Source organism: Bicyclus anynana, chromosome 12 (genome assembly GCF_947172395.1).
Source record: "Bicyclus anynana chromosome 12, ilBicAnyn1.1, whole genome shotgun sequence".
Taxonomy (NCBI): Eukaryota; Metazoa; Arthropoda; class Insecta; order Lepidoptera; family Nymphalidae; genus Bicyclus; species Bicyclus anynana.
The window spans coordinates 5,302,225-5,317,291 of NC_069094.1; the positions used below are offsets into that span (position 1 = coordinate 5,302,225).

The 15,067-nt window shown below is 35.7% G+C and overlaps 2 protein-coding genes across 2 annotated transcripts in view; one reads left to right on the top strand and one right to left on the bottom strand.

The window, feature by feature from the left end:
- Positions 1-379: 379 nt before the first annotated feature.
- LOC112053032 (membrane-associated protein Hem) lies at positions 380-6,841 on the bottom strand. Its single transcript, XM_024092291.2, has 2 exons — positions 6,626-6,841; positions 380-6,354 (listed from the first exon to the last, which is right to left on the bottom strand). The coding sequence occupies exon 2, from the start codon at positions 6,351-6,353 to the stop codon at positions 2,976-2,978; it is 3,378 nt and encodes a 1,125-aa protein (XP_023948059.1). The 5' UTR covers position 6,354; positions 6,626-6,841; the 3' UTR covers positions 380-2,975.
- Positions 6,842-7,374: 533 nt separating this feature from the next.
- Positions 7,375-15,067, top strand: part of LOC112053035 (cell division cycle 5-like protein) — a 14,260-nt gene continuing 6,567 nt past the window's right edge. The window contains exons 1-10 of the mRNA XM_024092297.2: positions 7,375-7,589; positions 7,674-7,939; positions 8,561-8,691; positions 9,092-9,251; positions 9,844-10,012; positions 10,765-10,899; positions 11,352-11,506; positions 12,413-12,571; positions 13,584-13,656; positions 14,636-14,728. Coding sequence (XP_023948065.2) covers positions 7,545-7,589; positions 7,674-7,939; positions 8,561-8,691; positions 9,092-9,251; positions 9,844-10,012; positions 10,765-10,899; positions 11,352-11,506; positions 12,413-12,571; positions 13,584-13,656; positions 14,636-14,728 — 1,386 coding nt within the window. The 5' untranslated portion in view covers positions 7,375-7,544. The remainder of the gene's footprint in view (positions 7,590-7,673; positions 7,940-8,560; positions 8,692-9,091; positions 9,252-9,843; positions 10,013-10,764; positions 10,900-11,351; positions 11,507-12,412; positions 12,572-13,583; positions 13,657-14,635; positions 14,729-15,067) is intronic.

Consider the following 15,067-nt stretch of genomic DNA (forward strand, 5'->3'; position numbering starts at 1 on the left):
ATGAATTTTTTTTACTACTTTATTTCATAGTGTGGGGTATCATAGTGTGGATAGGTTTTTGAAAGATATGAGAAGTACTAAAATTTTTCGATCCGTTTGTGTAATATTATTAGATACGATTTTTATTAGAGTCAAGTGTACCCACCCTCTATCAGCTAAACGGTTGTTTAAGGATACGTGAAAAAGTTGAATTAATACTAACTCATTGGATCTCTTGTTTTAAAGGCATATTATAATTTTTCGCTGCGTTTACTACCCTCGTTGCATGTTTACAGCATGAACCGATTTTAAAGGAACCTTGTTCTGCAGATCTTAATGATGAAGTTACAAAAACCATATACCTAATAGTAGGAATGTAAAGAAAAATAAAACAAGCCAATATATTTTGGAGTGCATATATAATTCATTTATATACAAGTTACAAAAGTGTATTTATTATACTTACTTATTTATAATAATATAATATGTTATTCCCAAGTACAAATAAATACAATGAGGGAAAGGTTAGATTTACAGAACATTGTCTTGCACGTTTTTACAGTTTATGTCTAAACGTCCATGTTTTACGGTATACGTTTTTTCGCAGTATTAACGTCTTGTGAACGGTTCTATGAACAACGACATTATTTGTTAAGACGTTTATATTGTAAAAAAAACGTGAAAGATAATGTCGTGTCAATCTAGTCTGATGGTCATACAAAATAGTATGAGAAATTTTGGAGGACCTGAAGAAATAGGCAGCGCGTAATTTAGAATAACAGAAAATCATTTTAATCCGTTTTCTTTAACGACTTATTAATGGCAGATTGGGAGAAAAATCGCTGAAAATAAATAAGATATTATAGAGTAGGTAGGCACTTACTTGAAAGTAAGATCATAATCATGGTTTTGTTGGCAGGCCGTTAGTGCGTTGTCACTCTAATATCGTGCAGTTGTTATTAAAGTTATTATCAGTGACGTACACTTCATAAATGCATAAACGCAATCCATACCCTGAGGATTCATTCCGAATTGATATTGGAAGAGGAATGTTCCAATTTGTACAATTTATACGTATAGAGCCTACCCTAGATAAAAAACCTTGTGCACGCCACTGCATAACATAGGTATATTTTTTATTGCAAGTTTTTGTTCATTCTGAAGGTCAAACGCATTTTTTTCTTGAATAGTTTATTAACATTAGGCCTCCTGGAAATTGACTGAACTTTTGGATACCTAATTACATTTTGAAGACATTTTATTACCTACTGCAGAACAAAGTTCTACATATTCTTCTTTATACTATACTTACATATACGTTTATTAAAAAAACAATTAAAGGTAAATAATTTTAATAATACAGTTACCTATAACACTATTAGAAAATGCCCTAAAATTATATAAAATCGGTGGAACTAAAGTTCGATAAAATTTCCGCTTTAAAGATTTTTACAATTGCAGAAGATAACTAAATAACAAGACTTCAGCTATTTCAACATTAAGATTAATGTGTTAACATATTATGAGAATATAAAAAAAAATAACAAAGAAAATAATTTTGTCAGCAAATATCTATTTTTAACAAGTTTCAAATTCAAAATGAAGTCTAATAAAGTTTCCTGCTATTGTGAATAATTATATATCTACATTGTAAGCATGGTGATGTCATGAGATAACGGCGGATGTTTTATATGATGTAATAAAATTTATTATTTATCCGCTAACTAATTTTATCGTATTATATTAATCAAAATGCAATGATCTTCAACCTCCAGTTTTCGTGTTTGTATTATCTTCCAGTTAATTAGGAGCTACAAGTATGATTAGTGTTGCTGACAAAATCTGTCTGTTACATAATTTTTTACTATTATTAAATAAAGCTTCATAATATATGTATTATACTTAAAGGTAAGCTATCGCCTAAACTACGGTTTTAGCTCAGGTATCAAAATTTACCAATAGCAAAGTCAAAAAGGTCGGTTTATGTCAATCCAATCCAAGAACATAATATATACTCTATATAGTACAAGATCCGGCATAAGAAATATATACCCTCATCTGTTATTTAATTGGGATGAGAAATAAATTATAGAAAATATTCACATTGACACATTGCACATAGATTACCTAGTTAAATTGCGGCCGGATAGTATTAAATGTTTTTTTTAATTTCCTTTCCTCGTTGGTTAATTAAAAAGTTAAAAAGTAAAAATTTAGTTACTACTAGAATATACCCAAAAATTTGAAAAATGTATAAAGGTTGTCTGCTTTCACATATTCACACTGCAACTGTGGGGTTGCCAGATATAAACAGGTAAGTAGTGTTATTTAAGTACCCTTATCAGATATTTAGTCGTCTAATATGTCAAATTAAAGTTTATTTTATGCATAATTTAAACTATATTAGGTTGCCTTTGTTCTAGTCCATGGTTTCCAAGATTTTGTATGAAAAATGAGTTTGGCCGCAATTTAACTAAGCAATCTATTTGCAATGTGTCACTGTGAACATTATCATTCATTTCATAGCACTAATGAATAACAGAAGACGGTATACATATATTTCTAATGCCCGATTTTAGATCAATAATTTAAAATCAAAAGAATAATATTCCATAGGAAAACTCAACTACTACAACCCATCTATTGTGAACTCAATCATTGACACTAATAAAAAGTAAATTTTTCTAGAAAACAGTAAACCACTTATTTGACTTGACTATGGGCACTACTTCAATATTATGATACACATAAATACTAAATAGCTGTAAAAGATATAATAGCCAAAGTAAACTTAATGAAAAGGAATATTTATCCAGTCTTATTAAAAACATTTATGACCGCTATACACTATTTCATTCAAATAATTAATTTATCAGTTTATAAAACTCATCAATAGAATAATAATGATAATTAGTATTCATAACGCAATGGAATATGTCATCGAGACTGTATTAGGTAATTCCTATAATTATTCAATGTCTTTTAAATAAACGGAATTAAGAATGCAATAGCATTTGTTCTTGTTTGTATACGTCATGATACGCGTTACGTATTAAAACATACGGGAAACATGATTCCAACAAGTCCATAGTAAGAAACGGGGACTCCTGGACTATTAAATCAAGTAGCAAATAGACAGACTCGCGGTTTTTAATAGCTTCCTTTTCTGTCTCCTGTCCGAGCCTCAAAAGCGAAGAAGACGCTAATGCTAGAAATTCTTTCATTCTGTCTTCAATGTCATTTTGACCACAAATTGTAAACAAAGCACCAAATATGTGATTAATAGCAGGTGCCATGCAATGTATGTTGTTAGCATGGCCCTCTAAAGAAGGCCTGTAAAATGAACCCTCGCTTCGGGCCAGTCTTGGCATTGACACTGCCACAAACACCATAAGCAAACACACTATAAGATGCTCTTCTTCCTCAAGCTCAGCTTTGTGTTGGCGAAGGGCTGAAGCGAGGGTAGGGTCAACTTTACACGACAGCCCAGCCGCAGAACACATTTCAGATATGACGCGCGTTGGGTCACCACTGGGCAACTGTTGCTGAAAATCTTTAATGGAGCTTATCAAAAAGGGAATACGTCGTTCTAATACGTCGAGTACTGACTCTTGTGCTATTTGGCGAAAACTTAATATAACGCCGATTATTGTCATCCTCTGCAGTACATTATCCACATGCTGCAATCTTTTGAATTGCTCTCTCATAATATCAGGTTTGTCAAAGTTTGTGCGAAGCATCTGTAGCACTTCTTTATTTTGCACAACTAACTTTTTCAGTTCCTGTACTTGACTGGCAATATGCCACATTAGTGTCTCGCTTAATAATTTCATACCATAAGGCCCAATCAATTCAGCTAGAGCCCTCAGTTCATTAATATCAGAATACTCTTCAGCGTTAAAAGGTATAGCTCCTTCAGCTGACAGACTCACAAAGGCCTTTTGATTCATTGAAAAACAAATGTTTCCAGCACTTACTCTTCTGAGTAAAATTTCTGAATACCACTGTGTGTAAAGTGATGCTATGGTTTTTTCACCATGGCTGTCCATATTCTGAGTTTGTTGCAACAAACAATTGTTAAAAACTCTTGTTATGTCAATGTGTACATAGTTTTCAACAGTTTGCAGAACATTCATGTACGCTCTGACACTCACCAGCAACTCTGAAGGTTTTGCAATTTCACTAGTATCTTGATTGAACATTACCATTCCAACTAATGCTTTAGAAAATCTAGTCTCCAAATGTTGATGTAAATATTCACGGGGTGCAAAGGTGTATTCCCAAACATTTACAGTAGAACAATAGTTTATGGCATAACACAATTCGGTCAAGGCCATGTGGAGTTTATCCATTGTGGTCAACTCTTCCCTAGTTATCCTGTAACTCTCATCTCCAGGTTTAACAATTTCTATAGGGTTCTTTTTATTCTTGTCTTTTTTCTTTCTATTTGCCAGATGAGCAATAGTCTGTGCACAGTGTTTTGGTAGCAATTTATCACTCATTGTGCATTGCTCATCACAAATAGTAGTGATTATATTCTTTGCCTCTTTTGCCATTTCATCCAAGTAGATATTGACAACTGAAAGACTCCTTTCCCTGATGTGATGTCTTTCCTCTGGACAGAGTTCATGTGTACAGTTCTGGAAGTGGCTGCAAATAAGTGGAAATGCAATAATGTAACGATTTTGAGCTGGAAATTCTAAGCACATGTGGAATTGGCTCTCAAATATTTTGCTGTAAAAACAGAACAGGGACAAGTCAGATGTTTCCACCATTATTTCATCAAGGTTATCTACCATTTTAGTGTGGAATACCATTTTGTCAATAAATTGTGCCAATTCTCTTTGATCTACCAAGCTCAGTTGTGTTTTTGCAACAGATGTGTATGCCTGTAATCTGAACCAATCTAAGCGGAATGCTCGGAAATCAAAGATTTCATTGCTTTCAACCTGCTTGACATTTAAATTAGCTGCTGTATTACATAGGGAGGATAGAATGACACTTTCATCTTCAGGGCACACTTGTAAATTCTGTATCATGAGGTTTAGTGCTACAGCATCAAAACCTGAAAGATACTGCACGTAATATCTTTGCATAACTTGACTGTACTTGCGCACAAGTGCTCTAAGTTCCTCCATGTGGAAGAGTAGTTCAGGCAGCTGGCGATCAACCAGATCTTCTGTAGATTTTCCTTTCACTTTTTGTGGTGGATTATCATTGTGACGCAATAGCCAAAACACTTCATCTCTAGCATAACACAGGCCTATAAATATTAGCAATGCCTTAGGCCCCAGCAGGCCAGGCTGATCAGTCAAAATCAGACCCAACTCCTTTAAAGCTGTTCTTAAGAACTTTCTCCTCTCTCTATGTTTGTATCCTGCTTTTTGTACAGCATGGTGGTAGCAATCCTTAACTTCTGAAATTCTTTTTCCATATCCCTTGATTCCATCAAAGAAACTCTGAATATATGTGTGAATGTAGATCACTTCATCTCTGAATAGTGCGACAACCCAACCAGATTGTAGTGCACTCACCCACATCTTATTAGCATGGTCTTGTTGCAACATTTGGTGGCACAGTGCAAAACCAAACATCACCCATCTCTCTAGTGATTCTAGAGACACATATTCACATGACATGGTATTGGTTTCTGAAGGTTTTAACAGCAGAGCAGGATTGCTAACAAGGCTCAACTTTTGTTCTGACCTCCAGTGCTCAGCTGTCATGTTTCTCGCCGGATAAACATGCCATAGTGAGTTCAGAGCACTCGATAGCAGCTTTTGGTGTGGACCAAATTCTTCAGACAACTTTTTAAAAGGTGTATCATAATCAACAATCAGTTGACCTAAGCGTGGAAAACTTGGATCAATTTGATTATGGACCATCTCATGAGCGGCATTAAATAAACCGAGCACTGCTTTCCTGTCTTCAACTCTTGAAAGCAAGATCATTAATGCCACATATGTAGTTACTAAGTCAAGGTAATTTTTTGTCAGTTCAAAATTCAAGGTTAAATCCAGAGTGACTTGACAAGCATCCATTATGTTTAAAAGTTCACATACATTGTCTTTGAAGTCTAATAGATCTACAAATGTGTAATAATACAGTGACAGAGACTTGATGATCTCATTCCTAATGTTAGTTATTGCTTGCAAACCTTTTATATCAATATTAGGGAACCTTCTCACAATATGTTTGATGGATGATTCCAAGGTTTTATCTGATAGAAACGCTGGTTTGGACTTAGCATCGCCGCATGCTTTTTTAATGTTGTAAATTCTAGTCAACATGCCAATACCTCGATCATTTAGTATGATAAGCTTTTCAGCCAGCTTTTGCTGGCTGATATGTACTGTCCTTGAGATGGTAGACATTCTGCAACAATAGAAAACAAATACTCGTTACCAATGGACAAACAATTGAACGGATATAAGTATTGCTACATAAATTATCGTATGGATGCAAACTGCAATAGTTAGCCACTAAGCCACAACAAATTTCAAAATCAACCACTTCCGTACTTGCTTAGTACTTAACTACTAAACGGTATTTTCTCAATACAAACCGATACACCTAAAAAAAGGACCACTATCAGTCAATGATTAATTTGGTAATTGTAGCAATGGTGTAAGTTTAGGATATTTACCTCCTGTGTAGATTATGAGTAACGTTTTATGAAATGTCCACAATGTTTAACATTTCATATTGTTACTGTAGGTGCCATAACGCATGTCGGTATATAAAAATACAATTCCACTGGTCGAAACAATTATAAAACCACTGTAAAATTAAAAAGGGAGTGTCTTTTTTATCGGGAAACGAACAGCCTTCCCATTCCCGTTTATTTAGCAAATGACAGCTGGGGATACCAACCTTCAAAACAAAACAGTTTAGAGTGCATTGTCTATGAAACAAAGTCAACTTTTATTTTGTCTTCTGTGGTAAAAGCCAGACTATCTGTATAAATTTATCTTTGTATATTTCGTAGACAGAAAAATCTGAAGTTTGTAACCAATAACCAACAGAAACCTATTTTATTAATTTCTCAATAACGTCGCTACATTTTTATATATTTAATATAAACCATAAAATCTACCGATTTTACCGATTAACACTTGTCAAACTTGAATGGACCTATTGTTAGGTCTTAAAACAATTATTATTGTCCTTAGATACCTTACGAGTACCATTGTTATTGTCTGATTTCTTTACAAAGTATACGCAGTAGATCTATTTTTTTTAGAAAATAAAAGCTCTCGGTGCGTCTGTTACTTTCTCTGTCAATGGCCCGTGAAAACCATAGACTAAGTATTTTATTCTGTAATTTGGAGCATTTGACAAAATGACTAATAGCATTTGTCAAATCTGTCAAACCATAAATGTCAAAATCTAGTTGTCAAGGTGGTCTGTGTTGTCAAGGGCCAAACAGCAGTGCAATTGTTAATTTTTAGATTTTATGGGAATTAAAATAAATAAAATTCAATTCAATTCTGTTGCTAATTAGTTATTTTAGAAAAGTAATATTGCAGACTCGTCAGTAACAGTATCTCAATAAAACAGGCAAAATGCCGCGGATTATGATAAAAGGTGGTGTTTGGCGGAACACTGAGGTTTGTTTAAATTTCAAAATATTCTAAAGTTATCTATAAACTACTTGTTTAAAATTTAAATAAAATGTTATAACTTGATCGTAGGATGAAATCCTCAAAGCGGCGGTGATGAAATATGGGAAAAACCAATGGTCCCGTATTGCATCTCTGCTGCACCGCAAATCGGCTAAGCAATGCAAAGCGCGATGGTACGAGTGGTTGGACCCGAGTATCAAGAAGACGGAGTGGTCGCGGGAGGAAGACGAGAAGTTGCTGCACCTCGCCAAGCTCATGCCCACGCAATGGAGGACTATCGCGCCCATCATCGGTCGCACCGCCGCGCAATGTCTGGAGCGCTACGAATATTTACTGTAAATATATAGAAGCATACTAGCTGATGCCGCGTGGTTCCCGTTCCCGTAGTAATACGGGAATAATATTTAGTCTATAGCCTTCCTCGATAAATGGGCTATCTAACTCTAAAGGAATTTTTCAAATATGACCAGTTCCTGAGTTTCGCGCGTTCAAACAAACAAACAAACTCTTTAGCTTTATAATATTAATATAGATTACAAACTGTAAATCAGTAACTTGAGTCATAAACATGAGTTCTAACATTCCTATGCATGAGTCCTAACTCATATGTGTGAGTTCTATCTCATTATATGCGTGAGTTCTATCTCATTATTATCATGAATATAATGTATGTATGCAGTGCAGTCTTATCCATGTAACTCATGCATAAGACTGCACTGGCTGACTGGCCTAAATATTTATGCTGTTTCTTTATTATAAATGTGATTATGATTGTAATAATTTACATGTAATTGGTTTTGCATTACAATTAATTTTCATATACATTTCCGCTTTAGTACTGTGTTTTAAAAAGTAAAATAAAAAGGTAGTGAACTAACCATATTGTTGTTAGCTTAAGTTCTTTCAATTTTTTTTTACATGAATCTATCTAGTTAATATTATTTTTATAATTGCAGGGATCAAGCTCAAAAAAAAGAAGAGGGAGAGGATATGGGAGATGATCCTCGCAAGTTGAAGCCTGGAGAAATTGACCCAAACCCTGAGACCAAGCCTGCCAGACCTGACCCAAAAGACATGGATGAAGATGGTAGCATATTTCTTAGATTATAAATATTTATGTTTTATTAAGTGATTATTAAAAATTTGCTGATTTTATTAGGCCAATTATCATTTAATGTACTGTATGTGTGTATTATGTATGTATGTACTGTATGTATGTATGTATTAGAATACATTATGAAAAAATACTATGTAATGTATGTTTATTCTTTATTTTACCCACATTTTAAACATGAATAAACTCCTTTAAAGTTCTTAAAAGCATTTAAAAGTATTTACAATAGCTAAAGATTAAATAGGTAATATTTTGCCTTAGTGCCGGTACTAAGTCAGTTCACTATTTCAGCTCTTGAGGCTTCAGTGTAAAACTGAAATTATGGTAACAATATTTTCATAAAATATTGTTAATATTTATATATTTCTTTTAGAATTGGAAATGCTGTCTGAAGCTCGTGCTCGTTTAGCCAATACACAAGGAAAGAAGGCTAAAAGGAAGGCGCGTGAGAAGCAACTGGAAGAAGCTCGCAGACTTGCTGCATTGCAGAAACGAAGAGAATTGAGTGCTGCTGGCATTTCTGTTCCAATTAGGTAAAGTTCTCTGGCATTCTTATATCCATTAGGGGATAAATAGGGCTGTAGAGGAATATCTACTGTAAAAATTTAACTATATTTTTTAGCCATTAAACCATGTTTATCAGTGAATTAACAGTTGAAAATCACAGCATCTTAAATACTGTATCTAGTAAATATTTACATACAATTATTGTGAGTCACTGATCTCCTATTAAAATGTGGATCCACAATCAGCAACCAAAAAATATCCCCACTCTTCTTCAACTTCTTGGCACTCAATTCAAGCAGTAGCATTTGCAAATTCTACCTTAAACTCAATCCTTAAGGTTGAATTTGCTCTGAATTTGGGATTTTATTGATATTGGACTATATTAAAAGGCTTTTAGGTATAATTTTCTTTATCAATAATTCAAAAACTGTCAAAGCAAAATTGGCCAGTTTTTAAGTGAAATATTCTACATGATTGTGCATCCTTTTATTATATGAGGTCAATGTTGTGAGTACATAATCTTCCTAAATAATTTTCATAACTTAATAGTATTTTTTTTTTATTTTTTTTCTTTTAAGCTGTGTCTGTTTCTATTTCATCTTTCTGTAATTTGTATAGGCGCAAAAAGAAGCGAGGCGTTGATTACAACTCAGAAGTACCATTTGAGAAGAAGCCAGCATCAGGCTTCTATGACACTTCCACCGAAGTGGTGGATCCCATGGCACCAGACTTTTCCAGACTGAGGCAACAACATCTTGATGGGGAATTGCATTCTGAGAAGGAAGAGGTAGGACCCTATGTTTTTGTCTTTTTTTTTATTCTTAACAAATTAGCCCTCTGATGCAATCTAAGATGGAAGTAGGCTAACTTGTTAGAAGGAGGATGAAAATCCACACCCCTTTTGGGTTCTACACATTGTATTGGAATGCGAACACTCTCTTAGCGGCAAGTGTTTGTTGGTAGGGTGGTAACTAGCCATGGTTGAAGCTTTCCACCAGCCAGACCTGGACCAATTAAGATAACTCATCATCAGCCCAGACGGAGATCGAACCCAGGACCTCTGTCTCGTAAATCCACTGCCAAATCAAATACCATTGCGCCACGGAGGCTATTAAAAGTTCTAATAACATAGAGAACTAAATTGTGCAGCTTTTATAAAGTAGTATTGCCAATGTTTGGCAAGGTTATTTTTGTTTTACGCCACCTGCTGATGTCCTTAAGTTTTCCTAAACCGAAGGTTGCCTGGAAGAAATCGCTACTTAGCGATAAGGCCGCCTTTTGTATGCTGATCTCTTCCTAATTTGTTTTTTATTTCACTTGTTTTTGTCTTTGTGGTGTGCAAATAAAGTATATTTATCTTATCTTAATGTTTCAGTGAAGCAAACTGATTTGAAAGCTTTTCCTACTTGACATAATATTATGTTCCAGACTGAATTGTTTTTCTTTGGCCAGATTATGTTGAGATTAACTATGTACTTAGTGGCCTTAACGTGTTAATTATGTTGTGTTCTTAAGTTTGTCAAAATATTTTATTTACAGAGAGAGCGCCGGAAGGACAAGCAGAAGTTGAAGCAACGCAAAGAGAATGACGTGCCCCAAGCTATGCTGCAGGGTGATGAACCAGCTAAAAAGCGCAGCAAACTGGTCCTACCTGAGCCACAAGTTTCTGATCAGGTTCGTTATGAATTTCATTTCTGTGTAATATAGACAATGGCTGTAATTTTATTTCACCTCTTAGCTCTTAATGGCATGTTTGCTGCAAAAGTGGTGTTTATTCACTCTGTGAGTCAAAAATATTCACATTTTTTTGTTTTAGCTTTTTTTTAATGCCACACTTTTTTATTGTCTACACGCACAAAGAAAGTTGTCTGGTAAATGAGATTTTATTACAAAAACGAAATATTAAAGTTTCGCAACGAAAAAAAACTAAAAAAAAATTTTTATTATATAATGCATATATTTTTTTTACTGTTAAATATTACAGAAAAAACAAAAAAAAATTTGGCTGTACGATGTAATATTTTTGCCTTCTCCCTATGACAAATAAAAACAGAAGTTTAGAAAAGTGTCAACTAGCCTATTGTACATCTAGCGTCAATTGACTTGTCTGTTGACGTCGTGTGTAGGAGCTCCAGCAAGTGGTGAAGCTGGGGCGCGCGTCGGAGGCGGCGCGCGAGAGCGCGGGCGAGGCGGGCGCGCCCACCGACGCGCTGCTGGCGCACTACGCGCTCACGCCCGCGCCCGCCACCGCGCTGCGCACGCCCGTCGACCAGCAGGACAGGTGAGCGGAGCTGATCGGAGCGTAGCGGAGCCGAGCGCAGCGGAGGTGACCACCTATGGGTCGCTTTTAACGTTACTAGAGGACGCCAACGACTTTGTTCGCGTGGAAGCCCTTGACAAACTTGCGTGTCATCATCATCATCATCATTATCAATCCATATTCGGATCATTACTGAGCTCGAGTCTCCTCACAGAATAAGAGGGATTAGGCCATTAGTCCACCACACTGGCCCAATGCGGATTGCCGATGGACCCGGCCGGCACCCGCACGATGAATCCAAGGATTGCTAAGATATTCATCTCCATAAGATATTCATTAATAGCAAATGTCGTCAAGAGCAATTTTGTTTAAAATGAAGTGCTTATGACAAATATAGTACTTATTTGGTTAAGCTAATATGTTTATATTATATATCGTATATTATAGCAGAAAGTAATAATGATTTTTGTCTCGTGATTTTACTTTTATTATAGTATTGATAAGTTAGATATCAATCAAAAATACATGCTGTAAGGTGGAATAACTCTATAATAACACTGATCCGCATGGTACATAACGGACGGACCAAGGCGCGTTTGGAACCCTCGTAACTTTAATTTTAAGTTTTCGTCTATTATTACCACCATTAGATTAAATTAAATTTTGACATATACCTGACCTTTCAAAAGTGCTTGTAAACTAAGCCTAATTGAAATAAAAAAATTTTGAAATTTTGAATTTTGACGCATCACATAAAACTCTTTGTATAGAAAGTCATATAAGTGAGTTCACTGATCCGCACCAGTTTAATGCGATACGTCTGATACGTATGATGCGGATCTGTGGACACCTTTAGGGCTGATCACCCGTCTCGTCTGATATGTCCTCTGGCAATATATATGCTGTTCATAGCAATGTTTGTGGCAGGATTCTGCTGGAGGCGCAGAACGTGATGGCGCTGACGCACGTGGACACGCCGCTCAAGGGCGGGCTAAACACTCCGCTGCACCAGTCGGACTTCTCCGGGGCGTTGCCACAGGCGCAAGCCGTAGCCACGCCCAACACCGTGCTCGCCACGCCTTTTAGGTAACACTCTTAGATATAATAAAATGCTTTATTTAGCTGAGTACCAGCGGCGAAAAGTTCACGCAAGCCGATGCCCGCCGTGTTTCCTTTAAAAATCCATGCATATTCATTGTTGGACTATATCTAAATATATGACAACACCAGAGTTTGTATCATGCTGTATGAATATCCTTTTCTTTGGGATTACATCTAAATTCCATCCTCGGCAAAGTACAGTACTCGGTACTAAAGTAATACTCGGTAAGTACTCGGCAAAGTACTCGGTAAAGAACAAAAATATAAAGAAAAAAATCAAAAATATTACTTAATTAAATCAGAATAAAACATGTTAAGTAAAAAAGTTGATTGGGGCTGCAGATTGGATAGTGGCTTTGCAGAACGTTTCTTTCTGGTGTGCAGTCTCTTCACATGCCAATCTAATTAATCTTACAAACTATCATATATCTATATCATTCAGGGGTTCTGAGTTCTGTGTACTGTGCAATGTTTGTAACTTCAATTTAAATATGTAGATACCTGCTACAAAGTTTCATACATAATGGAAAACTCGGAACTCTTTCTGTCTGTGTGGACTATAATAGTCCGTGAAGTCTAGACCTCATTCGTAATATTGTTTCTATGGAAATTGAGAAAAAAAAAAACTTTTTAATTGTTGAACTGTCTACTTATTTACTTTTTATTTTCATTAGACTTAAGATACGCGAGATATCTCTTAAAGACAAAAAGAGACATTGTCGACTAATAACAGCGGAATTGAAAATATCGAATATTTGTTGCAATAGAACGAAAGGGAAAACGACATTTTCAATATCTGTTTGACTTTACGAAATATCTCATGGCACGCATCCTAGTTCTACAAATGTGATGCTTAATCTGACAATAAAAACAAAAACTCAGTCACAAACTTAAATGACATTTTTTTTTGTTTATTTATTTACCTAACCTTGCGTTACTAGATTGAAAAACACACATTTAAACAGAAACAAAAGTTCATTTACTTGTTGGATTATAGATCATCACGCAGTGAAGTGTCGACGCCGGGGAGCTTCGCCACTCCAGGTCACGGCGGACAACCGGGGCTCATGGTAACTGATTTTAAACTAGTTGACAGAATAAGTTAATGCTTGTACAAGAAAGAAAAGAAAATGACTTTATTTAAATCATGTGCCACACATTACAATTTCTCATTTAAGTCCAGAACAATTGTTACAAATTCCTCGATTACAGGTATACCAACATTCATTATTTATGTTATTGAGAAACGGTGACAGCCATCAGTGTTGGTATAAATAGGAGGTTATTTGATGACTTGACCTCAGTTGTTTATTAGGCAGCGTGGACACCGTCACGCTCCCAGTCGCGTTAGTAATTTTGTGCAGTAATGTTTTGTGTTGTAATTATTGATCATATGAAGAATATGTCGGACAAGGAAGGTTAGTGTTTATACATTCTGATAGGATCCTCGAAACCTACACCCAAGGTCACAAGTCCTGGGACGTGCTCGAGGTGTTTCCTCTACCACAAAATAACGAGGCAATCACTGTCGCTGTTACCCGTCACGTAACATAATACCCTGTGATGTGTAGCATAACCTAAAAAATGGTTCCAATTCAGCATATTTGCTACATGACCAATTAAAATAGATCATACAGTGCTGATTTTCTGAGACTGCAGACAGGTGCGAACGTAGCACACGCTTATAGCACAAGCTTATAATCTAAACTAGCGAACGCCCGCGACTTTGTCCGCTCAAAATGAAGTTTTTCACTAATACCGCGGAAATCATTGATTTTTCCGGGATGAAAAGTAGCTTATGTATTAATTTAGAGTAAAATCTATTTTATTCCAAATTTCAGCCAAATCGCCGCAAAATTGACAAAGTTTCATACAAACTTTCATCCCCTATTTTATCCCCTTGGGGGTAGAATTGATCAAAATCCTTTCATAGCGATGCCTACGTCATAAAATCTACCTTCATGCCAAATTTCAGCCCGATCCCTCCAGTGGTTTGGGCTGTGCGTTGATAGATCATAACATGATTAACTTTATCATTCGTATACACAGACACCAGGCTTGCGTGACAAATTGAGCATTAACCCGGAGGACCGAATGAGCACAGGAGACACACCGCAACAGTTAAACCATATACAAAAACAGGTAACCAAATTATTACTTTAATTTTTACTTGTGTCTCTCTCAGGTCCCTGATCCACTCCAAAGACTGCCTTATTGCCCTGCCCTGTTGATTCCACTTGGAAGGCATATTTTTTATTAATTGCCCAATGTTTTCTACTTGTTTAATTATTGTTTTTGGGTGTGACACAAAAGTTATCATCATCATCTTTCTATTTTGATGATCTCTCTCTCCTTATGGGAGAGGATGTTTTGAATTAAGACAGATCACGCTCTCTAATGCCAGTCGACCAGGTAAGTGAGATAGTGTTAGACTGTAACAATAACGATAATTATGGTGTGCGGAGAGATCTGAACAACCAC